The sequence below is a fragment of the Polypterus senegalus genome, chromosome 1, assembly GCF_016835505.1.
Source record: "Polypterus senegalus isolate Bchr_013 chromosome 1, ASM1683550v1, whole genome shotgun sequence".
NCBI classification, from domain to species: Eukaryota; Metazoa; Chordata; class Cladistia; order Polypteriformes; family Polypteridae; genus Polypterus; species Polypterus senegalus.
The window spans coordinates 108728477-108747125 of record NC_053154.1 but is presented as its reverse complement, the minus strand read 5'-3'; the positions used below and the strand labels follow the sequence as shown (position 1 = coordinate 108747125).

At 38.0% G+C, this 18649-nt stretch overlaps 1 protein-coding gene across 1 annotated transcript in view; it reads left to right on the top strand.

The window, feature by feature from the left end:
- Positions 1-324: 324 nt before the first annotated feature.
- The window catches only part of LOC120530958 (solute carrier family 25 member 36), a 59048-nt gene continuing 40723 nt past the window's right edge, over positions 325-18649 (top strand). The window contains exon 1 of the mRNA XM_039755811.1: positions 325-675. Coding sequence (XP_039611745.1) covers positions 635-675 — 41 coding nt within the window. The 5' untranslated portion in view covers positions 325-634. The remainder of the gene's footprint in view (positions 676-18649) is intronic.

The following is an 18649-nucleotide window of genomic DNA, read 5'->3' as shown; positions in this document are numbered from 1 at the left end:
TCACATGATAGCTATATATTGCCCGCATTCAGTCCACTATACGCCTCTATTCTTTTTTTATTTTCATGCCACCAAACACACTGCTGCTAGTTGGCCTTCTTGACCTTCTACAACACACACGGCTGCCCCCCTTCTCTACCCGTTTCGTTCAGCATGTGAAAAGAGAGTGATAGGGCGGTGTTGTTAGAATCTACATACTCTCCGCCTTTTCCACGCCTATTTTCTCTGCTTTTAACCAATCACAACGTGTATTGGACCCCATATGACTAGAGGTTTTTCGAGTAAACACGTACTGCGCATGAAATAGCCAATAGGCACTACTCCTCGGCAACCATGTGATTCAATACTAAACACATACTGACTCGGCAGCATTTGTGGCAGTCAGTGAGAGACAAACCGAAATAACGAGGGAATTTGCTTTTTTATTTCAATCGTGGTTCTGGGGAGGTGGGTAGGCAGAAGCCTCCATAAACAATTTACATTTATTTTTTTTTTTCTTCTTCAAATCGTCGCAAAGGAGACCTTCGGCCTCAGTACATTTTGAGTTACTCTACAATCTGTTTAGTCATTTAGCTCCCAAGCATCGCAACCTCTAACTTCTCAAGTCTGCAGGGGTGGATAAGAATGAGAGAGAATGAGCCAGCGCGATACTCTTGTGCATCTGTTTGCTGGAGGGTAGGTATGACATATCCGGATGTGGAGGATGAGCTGGGAAGAATACAAACATATTCCTAAATTGACTTTTTGTTACCTTATAATCTAACCGTGTCATTCAGAGATTTGCCATCTTCGTAGTTCCAGGGCCTGGATGTTCACATTTTCCATTGAATCGGCGTCCAATGAAATTTAATTTTTCTTCTTATTTAGGACTGTTGCATTGTTTTTAAGTGCTTGTAACTTGCATTTTTTAGATGCATTTCCATCCAGTTAAAGGTAGCAAAAAAAATCTCTAGATCTAGAAAAATGTGCGTGGAATGACAGGCTATAAGGTCGACTGTCGTCTCATCACGAGGTCACTCTTTAAAGAGCCCAGTTTCAGTTTTCCCTGTAAATGAAACGCGTCAATGCAACCGAGGTTTTGGATGGACATTGCTGGTTCACCCTAGATTAATGCACTCTGCAAACAGCATTTGAAAGTGTACGTTTTTGTTATTTACCTAACGTAGCCTTCCGTTTTCAGTGAGTATAATAGATGAATTTGTAGTTTCGAATTATATTATTTCGGTAACCGTTAGATATAAAACATGTTGGTTAATAGTCCGACATAGGCCTTCAGAAACCAGGATCTTTCCTGTAAACGGTGCCCGTAAACGATGCACGCTGTCTCCGCGCAAGTGTGTAAAGACGGGCGCCTGAGCTTAAAATATTTTAGCCGGATGATTTCTTTGCAGGAATGTTTACTTTGTGTTTAAGCTATGTTTTTTTTTAATCCAGACATTTTTTAACTGTCATATTGCCGTACTTCTTGTATCCAAGGATATGTGGAAATTTACAGCCACGTGAGCTAGGGTTCATTTTCTGTAGTCTCTTTAATACACCTCAGTAGTAGGAGTGAATACTTGTTGCCATCATAGTTCAGTTGTTTAGTACAAACGTTTGTTTTATACATTTTTATAAATGCTTTTATGTGCCCGTTGTTATGGGCGTGGGCCCAGACTTTCAGTATCAAATGTTCCAAATGCAGTTTGATTAAGCACTGGTCGTATACAGTATATTTGTTTGTGTGTGTGTGTGTGCGCGCGCGACACAAACTGTATATATAGTTCATAATAGTATTATTTTTTAGTTTATGTGAGTATATTGTAGCACCAAATTACACTATGTTTACTAGTCCAATTGCCGATTTTTATGTACGTGCGACCGTACAGAAATACTTGACACCACACATTTATATACACATATGCGGGAAGTCTTTCTATAGTGCCTTACAACATAATTGCAAAACACAATTAATCAGCTGACTTTGGAAAAACATCTGATTGTAGTAAATATCATGGGGAAACGGCATGGTTATGTTTACACGCTTATTTAAACAAACCCACATTATATGAAAAGAGCTGTGTGAAAGTTTGGTGAAGCTATTCCTCAGTGGTTTACTGTACTTTGCTGTTTTTCTTTTTCTCATCAGAAAACTAAGAGGAATATTTAACTTGCTGAATAATATTTCTTTTATATTGAATTTGTCTTGTCTGTTTGTTATACTAATTGAAATTAATCAACCAGACCTAAGGATATGTTTCAGTCATGTCTTAAAAGAAATTTGTGATAGGATGATTTTGCATTGGCATTTATTCTCTGCTACATTTCTACTCTGGGGCAAAAAAGGAATTTAATTGGTTGGTCTTAATAAATCAATTAGTTTTTTACACTGGTTTTGGCAACATAAGTAACTAGATGTTCAGCTTTTTCCTGGCTATTTTCTGTAGATAGTTGTGAGCAGTCAGATATATAGCTGAAGCTTGCTCTTTTATAGAAACGAAAAATAATTGATCAATACAAAAATTATACATATATCATTGCTTACACAGTGGATTCAGAAAGTATTCAGACCCCTTCAGTTCTTCACATCTTGCTTTGTTGTTGTCTAGTGCTAAAATCATTTAGACTTCTCCCTATGTCAGCTACCACCCAGTACTCTAGAATTACAAAGTAAAAAGCGGATTTTAGACAGTTTAGTTTTTATTTTTGAAAAATTTGCTAAAACATCTCGCTGATATGAGTATTTAGACCATTTGTTGTGACACTTGAAATATTGCTCTGGTGCATCCCATTCAATTGATCATTGATGAGATGTTTCTACACTTTGTTTGGAGTCCACCCTTGGTCATTTCAATTGATTGCTCATGATTAGGAAAGGCATGCACACGTCTTTATAAGTTCCCACTGTTATGTAATGTATGTCGGAGCATAAAACAACCCATGAGGTTAAACGATTCCCTGCAGAGCTGAGAGACAAGATTGTGCGAAGGCACAGATGTAAAGAGGGCTACAATAATTAATTCAGTATTAAAGATTCCCAAGAGCACAGTTACCTTCATAGTTCTTCAGTCGAAAAAGTTAGAAAAATTATGACTTACTTGAGCTGGCCAAACTGAGCAGCTGTGATAGGCGAGTCAAAGTAATAGAGGTGACCAAGAACCCAATGGTCACTCTGGCTGAGCTCAAGAGAACCTTTGTACAGAAGAAGGACAACACTCCAACAATTTAGATTTTATGACCAAGTTGCCATACAGAAGCCTCTCCTCTGTGAAAGACATACAGGCGCCCATTTGGCTTTGCAAAAAGGCCCCTTAGGGATTTTCAGACTGTGAGCTAGAAGATCTTCTCTGATGAAATTAAGATTGTTATCCAGTGGCAGGGAATAGGAACGGGAAAGGGTTGAGGGAAAACTGAATGTAAAGTACAGACATATCCTTAATGAAAACCTACTCCAGAATGCTCTAGACCTCAGACAGGGCTGAAGGTTCACCTTCCAACAGAACAATGACCCTACGTCCAGGAGTGCCTTACAGGAGAAATAACCTTAAGTAATCCAGACAGAGCCTGGACTTGAGCCCAAACAAACCTCTCTGGTAGATGTCTAATAATGGTCTCCATCCTGATAGATCTTGAGAGGATCTGCAGAGAAGAATGACAAGAAAATTTCTAAGAATCAGGTGTGCAGAGCTTATGTCTACTCAAGAAGACTCTGGGGCTGTAAAGTACTCAAAGTAATTGAGCATTGAGAAGAGTCTAAATATTTGTGCCAGAAGTGTTACTTAAATATAATTTTGATAAATTTGCAAAAATTCTTCAACTCCTGTTTTCACATTGTCATTCTAGAGTATTGAGTGATGTTTCATGTGGGGAAAAATTAAACAATTTTAGCACAAGGCTAACTAAAACATAAGTGAAGGGATCCCGAATACCTTTCCACTGTATACCAAAATAAAAGATATGACATAGACCAGACATACTTCTAACACAGAACAGACTGGCTGTCCTGTGTTTGTTTAAAAGTATTCTAAATTTTCATCTTTTTTTTTTTTGTTCTGCATTTCACTTTTTGAATTTTTGAATGATTCATAGTCAGCTGGCCCTTGCTTTGATCTTCAGCCATGGTGAGGAATCAACTATTTTGCCACTTTTTGTTTCCAAATTAGTTAAAAGTGTATTAAAGTTGGAAACTTACTTGACACAGTAATGAATTTCTTGTACTGTAACAGTCAAATATGAGAAAGAACTTCCTTGGATGACTGTTTACTCGGATTTTTTTTTTTTTTTTTTTTTGCCATTTATAAGCAGTTTTATCGTACCATGGCTTTAAGGATGATTGCATAGGGTAAATGAGGAACTTTACTTATGGTACAGAACACCTACCCAGTGCGTTTACATGTACTTCAATAACCTGGTAATTCACAGAAACCTTAGAGAAACCGGGTTAACACGACATGGATTTCTCTGCAAGTTACCTGGTTATTTGGCCTGGTAAAACCTTAACAGTGCATTATTTCTTCTCCTGGTTGAAATAATTGGTCTCTGTATCTTAGAAATCGCTAAATTTATTTTGAACTGAACGTACAGTGCTAAGCTTAGGAGCATAGTCTCAGGAGCAGTGTTGGTGTAACACGTTAAAAGCATTACGTCATCCAGTTACTTTTTAAAGTAACGAGTAACCTAGTGCAATACTTATTTTATTGAAGGAAAAATAGCCATGTCATTGTTATTCAAAGAGCATTGGGTTTAGGGCAAGAAGCAAACAAACCGGTATGCTGCTACAGCTTTGCAAAGTTCATTCGCACAGCCAAGCAGTGTGTGCTCTGTGGTAACAGAATCCAATTAATAAATTGTCTGTTTAGTTTTTATCCAGATATTTGCTACAGGTATATTGAAACAGTGTGAGTGATGCAATAGTCAGTGGTCTTATTTCAAATCTTTGGGGACTCGCGTCAAGGATGTAAAAAGAGGATGAATGTTATTTGCTTCAGGGCACTTAAAGGACTTAACATATTTTCAAAATGCAATCATCACAAACTTCATGCTTGTTTTTAGATTTTTTTTTGCACCTTAATAACATAAGAGTGTTAAGCTAAAGGAGAACTCCGTAAGATTACTTGCACATGTAAATATGGATTTTTAAGAAACCTGGGGTCTGATTTATAAAACTTTGAGTGGATTCCAGCATTAACATACAGTACACTCTTGCCAAAAAATAGGAACATGCATACAACAACTAAAAAAATAGGTTTAAAACCCTGTCGTAAGCACATTTCTATGCAATTTACTTTTATAAATCATTTAGTAAATGTGTGTACATGAACATGTCTCAAACCTTGCTAGGTTGCCATCCAGGATCATCCATATGTGTAAAATACTAATGAACTTCATACATATGTAATCATAATGCTGCAGATGTTCACTGGCTGGAAGAGCAGCCTCTCACCTGATGCATCTAGCTACCATTAATTGTAACTGAAGATTTCTTTGCTGCTTTCTGCACTGCATTGAAGCGCTGCTCCTCTGCATTCTGGTGGTAAGGGAGAGGCACCAGCATCTGAACACATAGCCACTATCACCTGGCACATGCAATGAGATGATTGTTGTTGCAATGATTAGTATAGGTCGTATGAAACACTGAGGGTTCATCCAGTTACTAACAAGCCAGTCGTGATATAAGCACCTTCAGCAAGTTGTCTAATCAACACCACTTGGCATCAAACTAAATTATTCATGGCTTTTGTCAACCTCATCTTGGCATCACAGGTGACTTGTGCATTAATGGAATGCCACTGCCCTGGTTAATAAAAGCGGTGTTGTTCTTGCTAGGTGCACTTACTGCAATATGAATGCTGTCTATTATCTCAATTACATTAGGAATACCAGACAGTGCTGCATATTTTCTTTTTATGCTGGCATTTACAACCAAACCGTGTAAAAACTGAGTGTAGCACCCAATCAGTCATTCATGACTTCCAGCATAGTGGGCAGGACGGATCTAAAGCTGGCCTGAGATATTCCTAATCTGTTGGCCGGTTTGCTCTGGTAGGTGCTTACTGCTAGAATGCCTACTTTTCTTAATGAATGCATAGGAGTAGGTGTAACCTGATTTTGGGCAGTTTGCTTTTCTAATGCGAGTGCCAGCATAGTACACAGCTCCATGAGGAGGTCTCTTGAAAGTCTAAATTGGATCATAAGCCAGTCCTCATCATGGGTTTAAAAAAAAAAAAGCTTGTTTCCTTCTGTGTGACCATTTGCATATGCTTCAAGCATTACCAAACAAGCCATTTTGTGTCGGAGCATTAGGCTATTATAACCTAGAGTGTGTCTTGACTAGAATGAGATTTAGAGCTTTCTCTATGGTGCAACAGAATCATATCCGTGCTTTTACTGCACTTTGTTTTTTAACCCTTAGAAGTGAAAACAGGTAGCTGATACAGACTGACAAAAAACAAAAAAAAGTTCTTCAGTTTAAATACGCAGCTTTGGCCCTTTTAAAAATGGGTACTACAATTGAGTTTGTATATCATATTCATAACTTTTGAGGCTTAAGTTTGTCACGCACATTGTTACAGCTTAGTGATATGAGTTATTATGTGAATTTCCCCATGGGATTAATAAAGTATCTATCTATCTAACCTAATCTAGTATATGCAAGTCCTCATTTAGCTGGTTTGGCTACATTTTCATACATGGTCAAGGGTGTTGTCATTTCATGGTTTCTTCAAAATGTTGCATATGGATGGACCATAGTTGCCATGCACAACATTTCAAGCATTTTTTTTTTGTATGCATGTTTTATTAATCTGACCACAGGGTTCTGCCTTAACTGAGTTGTGGGTGCATGTAAACACACTCATTGTATATGCCATGGTTTTTTTTTTCCATGTTATGATGGTTTTCTTAGAACAACTTTCAGCTCTTTAGAAAATTAATGCATGCTGCAGGATGTTTTTGAAGTATTATAGAAAGTGCTGTAGCAACCTCAAGCAGTGCACTTGGTACACAGAGAAGGTAACAGCTGATTAAAATGTCACCAATAAAGATATACTGTAATTGAATTTTAAGCCATTTTATACATTGGGGAAGAGGAGCAGGATATCTCTAGCATTCAAGTGATTTTAGACATTATTTGAAATCTTCAACTTTAGTTTAGAGTTTTGGTTACATCCTCCGTGAGCCTTTTATTTTATTTTAGTTTGCAAAGTTTAGGGAAACTGGCAGGGCTATCTTGCCTTACTGGGGTGAGGGGAGGATATTTGATGGGCAGCCTAAGGAACTGAACTATCTGGGACATACAAATGCTCAGAGGGAAGTAGAGGTGCCGGTCATAAAATTAGAATATCATGACAAAGTTGATTCATTTCAGTAATTCCATTCAAAAAGTGTAACTTGTATATTAGATTCATTCATTACACACAGACTGATGTATTTCAAATGTTTATTTCTTTTAATTTTGATGATTATAACTGACAACTAATGAAAGTCCCAAATTCAGTATCTTGGAAAATTAGAAAATCAATTAAGACCAATGCAAAAAAAGGATTTTTTAGAAATGTTGGTCAACTGAAAGGTATGAACATGAAAAGTATGAGCATGTACAGCACTCAATATTTAGTTAGGGCTCCTTTGGCCTGGATTACTGCAGTAATGCGGCGTGGCATGGAGTCGATCAGTATGTGGCACTGCTCAAGTGTTATAAGAGCCCATGTTGCTCTGATTGTGGCCTTCAGCTCTTCCATAAAGTTCGTCAGCAGCAGGAAGCATGAAGTGCTCTAAAACTTCCTGGTTCACGGCTGCGTTGACCTTGGACCTCAGAAAACACAATGGACCAACACCAGCAGATGACGTGGCACCCCAAACCATCACTGACTTTGGAAACTTTACACTGGACCTCAGGCAATGTGGATTCTGTGCCTCTCCTCTCTTCCTCCAGACTCTGGGACCTTGATTTCCAAAGGAAATGCAAAATTTACTTCCATCAGAGAACATAACTTTGGACCACTCGGCAACAGTTTTGTCTTTAGCCCAGGCGAGACGCTTCTGACACTGTCTCTCGTTCAAGAGTGGCTTGACACAAGGAATGCGACAGCTGAAACCCATGTCTTGCATATGTCTTGTGCGTGGTGGTTTCTTGAAGCACCGACTCCAGCTGCAGTCCACTCTTTGTGAATCTCCCCCATAGTTTTGAATGGGTTTTGTTACACAATCCTCGCCAGGGTGCGGTTATCCCTATTGCTTGTACACTTTTTTTTTTCTACCACATCTTGTCCTTCCCTTCGCCTCTCTATTAATGTGCTTCGACACAGAGCTCTGTGAACAGCCAGCCTCTTTAGCAATGACCTTTTGTGTCTTGTCCTCCTCGTGCAAGGTGTCAGTGGTCGTCTTTTGGACAACTGTCAAGTCAGCAGTCTTCCCCATGATTGTGTAGCCTACAGAACTAGACTGAGAGACCATTTAAAGGCTTTTGCAGGTGTTTTGAGTTAATTAGCTGATTAGAGTGTGGCACCAGGTGTCTTTAATATTGAACCTTTTCACAGTATTCTAATTTTCTGAGATACTGAATTTGGGACTTTCATTAGTTGTCACTTATAATCATCAAAATTAAAAGAAATAAACATTTGAAATACATCAGTCTGTGTGTAATGAATGAATCTAATATACAAGTTTCACTTTTTGAATGGAATTACTGAAATAAATCAACTTTGTCATGATATTCTAATTTTATGACCGGCAAGTGTATGTGCAACAGTTACAGTATTTAAATTTGCTCGCAGCTTTGTTTTGAAGGTATGTGTAGCAGCCTCTAATATCTCACTAGTGAATAATTCTTACTTGTTATTATCGATGTAAAAATTGCAGTGAGTAATCAACAGGCGACCCTCACCAGGAAACACCGAGGAGAATATGAGACAAGAATAAATCAACAGCAGAAATCCTTATTAAGAAAAAAACAATGGTCTAATATTTAAAATAAAAAAGTTAGTTAATTGTTGGGGTGGGCTTAGATCAGCTTCATTTAACTTTCCTGTAAAGAAAGAAAAGCTGGAATCAATTGCCATATTGCTCTTATAAAACAAACCAGTAATATTTTACTTTATGAAGATAAAGAGCAGATACCTTCTGCCTTAACTGAATACGTTTCCATAATCAAGCAAATCAAAAGCCACATTTAACTTAACTATATTCATTCCTTCATAAATGGCAATCACATTATGCGTAGGTAAGAGTTTAGTAGTTGTTGGAACCAGCAGTCAAGTTAAAATCTAATACATCTCTAAAAGGTTGTATTATACTTCTGCCTTTAGGTACAACAAAATGCCTTTATGTCTTGTTGCATATACTTCATGTCTTTGTTTTTCTTGTGAAATTCCCAATAAGTTTGTGTCACATGACCCTCTTCCTATTGAAAAAACAAAAGTTGGATCCAAAATGGCCGACTTCAAAATGGCCACCATGGTCACCACCCATCTTGAAAAGTTTTCCCCCTCACATATACTAATGTGCCACAAACAGGAAGTTAATATCACCAACCATTCCCATTTTATTAAGGTGTATCCATATAAATGGCCCACCCTGTAGTTTTTAACATCTGAAGTTATCCTGTGAGGTGTTAATCAAGTTTACAAAGTGCTGTTTATTGACTTTTGTGATAAAATTACATTAATACAGTATTTTGCTTTTCAGTCAATTTACCTAAAATATCACACGGTTTAAGCTTGTGCACAATAATAAATGCGGTTTTCTGGTCTGTTTACAGGATCTGTTCACAATCAAATTTGTAAGAAAACACCCTCGCATGTTTTAAATTGCATTTCTAACATAATGGAATAGTGACGTTCTACAATAAGCTTCTCAAAAAGTACCAACACTGAACTCTGATGTTGTTGCATGCAACATGCTTGATGTCATGTGAAACACTTGCTGATTTCTGCTTTCTGATAGTATCATCCACATTTTAAGCCTGGAGAGGATAAATGATTTCAATCATGCACTTTTGTTCTCTAATTTCTTCACAAACAAGCTTTTGAAATGTGATGATGAATACACAAGTACAAAAAAGACCAGGTTCACTAGTTACCTGGGGCCTTAAGCATAACTTCAAATCAAACTAAAATTTGACATACTGAAAAAAATGCACAAAAAATTTGGATGCCTATAACTGCTTAAGCAGAGGTCCATGCACTTCCCCTTTATAAATCCCAACCAATGTGCACGAGCACGAGGCAGGAATGATCCCTGGGCTGGGCACCATCTTATTAAAAGGTGAATACGAGCACACACATACACTAGTCGCATCAATTTAGCATCACCAGATCACCTAACCTGCAATGTTTTGGAAGAAAACCAAAGCACATTGAGGAAACCCACCAGGAAAACATGGGCACCTGGGACGTGACCCCTATACTGCGAGGCAGCAGCATTTCCATCACACCACCATGCCACCACGTTTATTAACAATATGCATTATTTAAATGAAGTTAACATTTTATCTGTAAAATATAATACACATACTTTAATGCATTTGATCATAGAAATGCTATCAAGTATAAATCCTAGTATTCTAACAACACACAGCTTCAAGAGGTAGCTCTTGGAAAAGTAAATCGACTTTGAAGCCAGGCATCATCATCTGTAAATACATGCTGTCTTCTAATTCTTCAATTTGCAATGCCTTCTAACAAGGCTGAAGTAGCTATGGTAATTGGAATAGTTTGGGCATTCCATGCATCCTTATATTGTTACAGAATGTTTACAGTCAAGTGAATTAAATTTGTAAACAATATGCAGTTAATTTTAGTGTATTTAATAAAGTCAGTGTAATGGGTGCGAATATATAAAAGAAAGGGAAATGACATAGAAACAGTAGCACTACTTTGATGCTAGGTGCCTCCTGTTTGTAAAAACGAGCAGAAACGTACATGTGTGGTGTGAGGCTGAAAATGTGCGTGGCTTTATGCCAAGTTTAGTTTTTATACATCTCGAAGTGGGGAAAATGGGCATATGCACAATATCCTTTTTTTTTTTTGTGTGTGTGTGTTTTCATTGTTAATTGTGTGGCAGTTAAGAAAAACTGAAGCAGTTTAAAACTGAATGTTAGTCAGTGGAAATTAAACCAAACAAGGCATGTTCCTTTAGCAGCAGTAAGGCCTTGTTCACACGGGCGTTAAAATCGAGCGTTTTTTGCGTCAGAAGGCGTCCGGTGAGCGCGGATCAAGCGCCGAGTGTTTTCTACACGTAGGAGTCAATGAGAGTGTTCACACGGGCTTTGGTGACATGTGTTTGTCCGGCTGCGCGCTTATACGGCATCAAAAAAACGTTGCATGCAGCTTTTTCTTGGCGTTCAAAACCCAACGAACGCAAGGTAACCGCTTTTAGTTCGTTTTTTGCGCGTTTATTTTACGCTTCGGAGGAGCTGGGGGGGGGGTCGGGCGGTTGGTTTTTATTTCAGTGCATAACACCGGTGTAAGCGCACACTCGACTACTGTTTCCTTACCTCAAAGTGACAAGTAGTCTCTCTTCGGGGCTAACACCAAGTTGCGTATTGGTTGATCGGCATGCAATGTGGCATTGCACCAGCTGCAGCAGACAATCAAAAGTGGAAACCGACATCTGACAGTAATTAAAAAAACTTGCGCGGAAATTTTCGCATTTCTTCATAAAGCACAAAAAAACTTCCTTTAACCCGACGTTGTGCATTCAGAGCATGAACCCAGTAGCGGCGGCGATTTTTTCTCTCCCTACGTTGCCGTATTACGAGTATTTTTAAAACAAGAAGATTAATATCTAACATAGCAAAATGGTCCATATTGAAAGGAGGCACCTCAAATAAAATGACAAGGGCTTTCATATCCAGTTCCCGACACTGCCTCCACAGGTTAACACACAAACTACAATTTGGGCTGCAGGCTGGCGTTAGACAGAGACAAACGAACGCCGGTGTAGAAGTCAATCGATCGCCACCACAAAATGCAACATAAACGTCTAGGACGTTCAGAGCAAGTTCGTTTATCCAAAAACTTAACGCCCGTGTGAACAAGGCCTAACTGGGATTGTTTTAAGGAATTGCTGACATGAACAACTGAGACTTAAGACTGGTGTGCTAAATAATGGTTTACCAGATATTCATTGGGTCCTGGAAATGTTTGCCAGTTGCACACTACATGAATTTGAACAGTTTCATGCAGTCCCCATATACATGTATATATGCACATAAATATGCTCTCTTTGTGTTTTTTTTTTCCTTATTTGCACAATGAGAAGCTAAAGTAGTGGATGCAATTTTCAGTTCACAAAACACATGCAGGTTGTTCTTGTCTTCCACATTGTTGTTCATATTTATCTTGGTGTTTTTGGACTGCATTGCTGCTAAAGCTGCCAGAATAGCAATAATCGCCATTTCCTGGCTATCTATAAGGTCAGTCTAATTAGTCTCAACTGCTGTATTTACTGCTCATTCAGATCATCATTCAGTTTTAACTTGATTTCGGCACAGCAATACCATCTCATGAATGTAGCCTGTGAGACATCTGCTCTGATCGTGTCCTACCTTCATGTTTTTCTTTTAAAACATTCTTTTTTAGGTCTAATTGGATAGATTTGTAATTGTGAGGACTGAAGTGGGATAGTGGTGTGCGCTAGATAGCAGATTGCTATCACTGTTAGTGAAAAACTGGACATTTTCTATTTTTAGTATTTTTTTTTTCTTTTTTTCTTGCATATACTACAACCCCTTTGCAAACAGGGCCCCAAGTCACATTGAGGCATAGGCCTGGGCGTGAGGGGCTTGCATTATTCACAGATGGTGATTATTTCAGACTTTGTCCTCTATGATGCTGAAAATGTTATACCATTAGGTTTAAAATATGTAGGTTTGTGTATTGTCAGAAATAAGTTAGTATACAGTTGTTGTTAAATCAGGTTTCACATTTAAAGTAAAGCTTTTTTTTTTAATTATCCAAGAAACCAACAATAACCACATTGAAAGTTTTGTTTTGCAATTTTCAGAATTGCATTACTTATGGTGGAATGTGAAAGTGTAAACATAGTTTGCAATCTAGGTCAAAGGTTGTGTTGTCCTCCAATGTAAGCACCCTTGAATATAGGGTTTAATAATAGCATTTATAACTGAATGGTTAGAGATTACATAAAAAAAATGACTTTGCTGAAAACAGTTTTGTTTTTAAATGTTTTTTTATTTCAGTTTGATGATGTTTTTAGAGGTTTTGGGTAATTCTTTTTGGTTATGTTGTTTTCAAAGTGTCTTTAAGATAATGGTATGTCCAGATAATGATGTTGCAGTGTTGCATTTCAGTTTATTTCTATTCAGGAATTTTTGTTGTGATAATTTGGATCTCTACAAGTAGCTGCACTGTTCAGAATTAATATTAAATTAAAATACTGATGGATTTGTGTATCATAGTTACTTTAAACCCTTCAGATTAATATTCCTATTAATCCATCTTTTGTGTGAGTAATATTTTAGCATTTTTGGGAGATGTTTACTAACTTTGTGTGCTAGTTAGCAGTGATTCTCCCCATTGGCAAAAGCAAAATATCTCTTCAAAATATCAACATGTTTTGCAACCCCAAAAGACTGACACAATATGGGTTACTATTTTTGTTCCATATACAGATAAAGAGGATATAGACTGTGAGGCTGGCATTGATGTCCATAGTATTGGAATGGCATTGGAAAATACAGTGAATATAGTCAGACAAAGTGAAACCCTTCAGATTATTATTCCCATTGTTTCACCTTTTGCAAAAGTAGTATTTTAGGATTTTTGGGAGTTGTTTACCAACTTTTCAGGGGCAGTCAAAGATAAACGGCATTACCAGTACAGTGTACATTGCAAATAGTCTGACTTCCAGTGCACACAATTGTTTGCTCTGAACTGTACCATCTAGTTTTTAAATTTTTGAGACATGTATTGCTTTTATATTTGACCAGTTTTGGTTAATTAAAACAAATTTCACAACAAGTAAGGTTTTCAGAAAAAAATTCAGCCTCAAAAGAAAGTTAAAAGGAAAGTATAATATTTTTAGCTTTTATTGCAGTTACAGTATCTATTTGCTTATAGTTGTTACATCTGTGAGTATTCGTTTAATCTTTTTATTTTTGCTTATCTTTCTTGCCCTTTTTCTTATTTCCTTTACAATCTTTTTACTTTAATATTTTTATGTCCAGTCATATTAGTACTGTTACTAGCATTTGCATCGGTTTTTATTACTTTGTGTGCCTTACTTTGCTTATACTACAATGATTCACTCGCTGTCATTCATCTGTGTTGCTTCTTATATTTCATAACAATACTTAATGGTGTACGTAATTGTCTCCTTTTCTTTTTTTTTGTTTCTTTCTCCTTTTCTCCTTTGATACACGAATATAGGGGGGGGGGGCATCACTAGACACTGATTCAATGTGTTTATAAATCAAGATGCCACAATGCAGTTATTTTTTTGCACCTGAATTTTGACTTGCATACATGATCATTTTTTTTCTTAGTATGCATAAATCATCATTATTCATTGTGAAAGAGATACTGAAGTCAGTACCAGTAAATTTTAACATGGTGTGGCAAATGGAAGCTAACACATGGTGCAGAGTCAACAAGAAAAGTAATGTGTATGTGTTGTAGAATTTGTTTCGTTTAATATTTCTGCATATCAGGGCTGCAACTAACAATCGTTTTGTCAATTAATCAGTTAGTTTGTTTTAAAAAAAAAAAAAAATTAGAAATTAAACACAAAAGCAAAAATCTGAATGTGTACTAGCCAGTGGCTAATGGCACTTTTTTTTTTTCATCAATTATTGGAAAATTTTGTTGAGTGTATTAGTGTTTTAACCTGCTAGTGTACAGTAATCCCTCGCTATATCGCGCTTCGACTTTCACGGCTTTACTGTATCGTGGATTTTATATGTAAACATATTTAAATATATATCGCAGATTTTTCGCTGGGTTTCTGTGGACAATGGGTCTTTTTACTTCTGGTACATGCTTCCTCAGTTGGTTTTGCACCATTTTGGTACAGACCTTTCGCATGTGCAAATGTTCAGTCAAAATTTGATGAACGGTAAATCTGTTCAAATTTAATTGTTCACTCAACATTCTTAATGTTAAACGACGGTCTGATCTCACAAGAGTGTTCACACGTTCGATGTTTTGATTGGTTTTCGAAGTTGAAGTCCTCCCTGAACGGTGTTCATCTGCAACATGTTTTCTGCCTTCCAAAAATGATTTGTGCCAGTGAAAAACTTGAGCTTGGGATAAAGAATGTTCCCCATAGGCCTGTTTTAACTTTTCAAATGTCACACTTGCCATTTAATGGCACAACGTTGCTCCAAATTCTGCTGTTCCATTTTGCGTGACGCACAACCAAAAACACAACTTCGCTAATAGCAGTCACAAAAATCACGTAGTTAACGGAAGGAGTTGAAACTCGCACTGAGCTATGGGAGGGTACTGATGCACGTGCTCTATCAAGGAGAACAGCGCAGCGTTTCCAGATCGCTTGCAGTGTTGCCAGTCTCATTACTTTTCTGCCACACCTCGTATGTGATTTTGGAGACGCACGATATCTTTAAAATAATATTTAGGTTTTACTGTATATAAACAGTGTGTTTACACACAATTTCAATGAATCTTACCTAATATCTAATAGAATATAAAGGGTTTATGCTGTATAACTGTGCTGGAAATGTTTATAAGAGTGTGGAAGAGTTTATAAGGGCTTAAACTATATAAAAATAACTGTTTAAACATATAGTTTTTACTAAGCAGAGTTTCACCTTTCACGGGGGATTCTGGAAAGCAGCCCCTGCGATCGAGGAGTGATCACTTTATTGTAGAGGGCTGGACTATGATTTGAATTATTCCACATTTCAAATGGAAAGTTATGTTGTCATGCCTAGCCTAGCAAACTTTGTGTTCATACACCTGTATCATATAACGTTGAAGTGACATTCAACTTACTGGGATGACAGCAGATCTTACTCCTCCACAGAGCCTGTAACAGTATGTTTCCTCTTCAAATGTTTGCGCATCTTCAATGTGCATTCGTGCCATACAAAGTCAGATCTACACATTTTGCAACTCATGACCTTTTTGTTTTTCCTGCATTCAGAGTAAGTTGTTTCCAAATCTTGAAAGTCTTGGGTTGCATTGTCTTTTCTGCCACTTGCTTACCATTTGCCTTTTTTTTCAAAGGCATTCACAGCTGTCAGAAGTAGTGATAATCAACTAATCGATGAAAGTGATCGTTGCCAATGTTTTTAATAATTGTCAATAATGTTGGTTAGTTGTTGCATCTCTACTACTTCTCCTAAATTACTTAATATAACCCACGTTCCCATAGTTGTAGTGCCTTTTACTGCAGCTTTTTCACAGATAATGAACACTTTGGGTGTTATGGTTTAGCAAAAAAAAATAAATAAAAATTGGCAATAGAACACAAGTGAATAATAGTCTGCTTCCGTGAACATTTAGAATGCTAAGATAAGTACTTGATATAATTTTCATGATGAAATGCATTAATATTAATCATGTGGGGGCACGGTGGCATGGAGGTTGCACTGCTGCCTCGCAGCAAAGGGGTCCTGGGTGTTGCCTGCTTTGAATTTGCATGTTTTTGTGGGGGGTTTACTCGGTGTGGATGTGGGGTTCTGTTATGTTATATCGACCCTGCTAGTTTATGTATTGCTCGTATTCACCCTGCGATGTGCTGGCGCCACGTTCAGGATTTGCTCCTGCCTCGCACACAATGCTTGCTGGGATGGTGCAATCCTGAATGAATGGCATATTAAACAAGTATAACGAAGATTTTTTTTAAAGTTCTGAACACTCCGTGTTTAAGTTTATAACTAGTTTTATTTTCACAAAGACGTTTATCGTGTGGTGATTGGTTATGTGGGGAAAGAAAAAGGATAGGAACTGGGGGTTTGGTACGTCAGATAGAGACAGCATGCATGCAATAAAGAAAGCCTGCTCAGAAGAACATCCATTGATTTCTGTGTTCTTGTCTCCGACCACCCGATCATGAACCCATCATTTACACAATATTTAAGTTAAACCTGTGCGATACCCATTCATTCATCCAGTTTTTTGAAGCCTTGTCACACCTGCCATAAAGTTTACACTGAACATACACCAGGGGACCCCTTACTGCCAGGGAGCAGCACTACTGCCTCACTACCGTGCATGTTTAATACCTGCTTTAATGCATTTCATCATGAAAATGATATCAAGTATTTATCTTGTCATTCTAAATTTTCAGAGAGCAGGAATGTCATGAAGTGAATGTACAGTACATACCCAAAATTCGCGGGGGTTACATTCCTGGAGCACCTGTGAATTGTGAAAACCCGCAACTTTTGGATGTGGTTAGAAAATGCCTTTTAAATGCCTATTTTTATAGTTTCAACTCTAAATACAGTATGCCCCCGAAGCACTTTAATTTCATTGCAAACTCATCTTAATACATAAATACATTACGTAAAAAATTTTCTTAATACTGTAGCGAGTTCCTCTTAAGTTGGATGAGGAGCCCGTCCATGGCCGACGCCCACACCATAAGAGCTAAGTAAAGCTGTGTGCTCCGGAGATCCTACTTGGTGAGCTGGCACTCCTTTTCAGTGCACCCAACCGTCCTTATCACGGAGTCTTATTTACTTTACCGCTAGCTTCTTGTTTTATATTCACCTTCCCAGCTCCTCCTTAAACGATCGTTCTTCTTACTCTCCTCTTTAAAATACGCGCCTCCTTGCCTTTTAAAGTCAGTTCCCCTTACGTCACACCAATGCATGTTTTGGCAAGAAATCCACAGGCGTGGTTAAAACTCCTCGGGTGGCACCTCTTCTTCAGGCGCTTCAGGAGGAGTTGTATCTTTGTACGGGTCTTCTGGTGGGGTTTCGTGCTGGCTTTTCTTTATAGGTTTCAAGAACATTATGATAGGAAGTTGCTATATTGTCTCCTGTAGCGAACTGCTGGTGCAATTTCCGTGCTTTCTCATGGATGATGTTACCATCCAATGGGATGTTCGTCCTGCAGTCAGTGATCCACAGTGCCAAGGCAGATTCCATCCTGACGATATTTTTATTCCTTACGGTCGTTACCTTTTTGGCACTATCACTGAAACTTACAGATATGGTAATCCAGATTGCTGCTTCATTCTTCTTTATGTAGCATACTGTGCTTTTCATTAATGCCATAGTGGCGTGCTACTGCAGCATAACTTTTTAGTTCCCGGAGCAAACCAAGTAGTTCAACCTTCTCCTGGAGTGTTTTAAACTTCTTCTGGCGCTTAGGCTCAGTTTCTTAGAAGGTGCATGGTGATTCGACAACATCGTGTGCATTTAAGAATAACAAAATGGAAAACATGAGGACACTCAACTGGAGACGCGCCACAAAGCAGCAGTCAAGCATCAGCAAGGAGAAATGAATAACACTCTCGGATTGGCTACTTTCACCATCCCAAACTGCGTTTCCCTCAGCAGTGGTAAACCCACCCACCAGGAGACGAGTCACATGGCAGCAGTCAATCAGCAGCAAGGAGAAATGAATAACCCTCTCGGATTGGCTACTTTCACCATCCCAATCCGTGTTTCCCTCAGCGGTTGCTTCCTGTTATCTCTACAGCACAGTATTGCCACGAAAAAGGCATAAAAAATTTG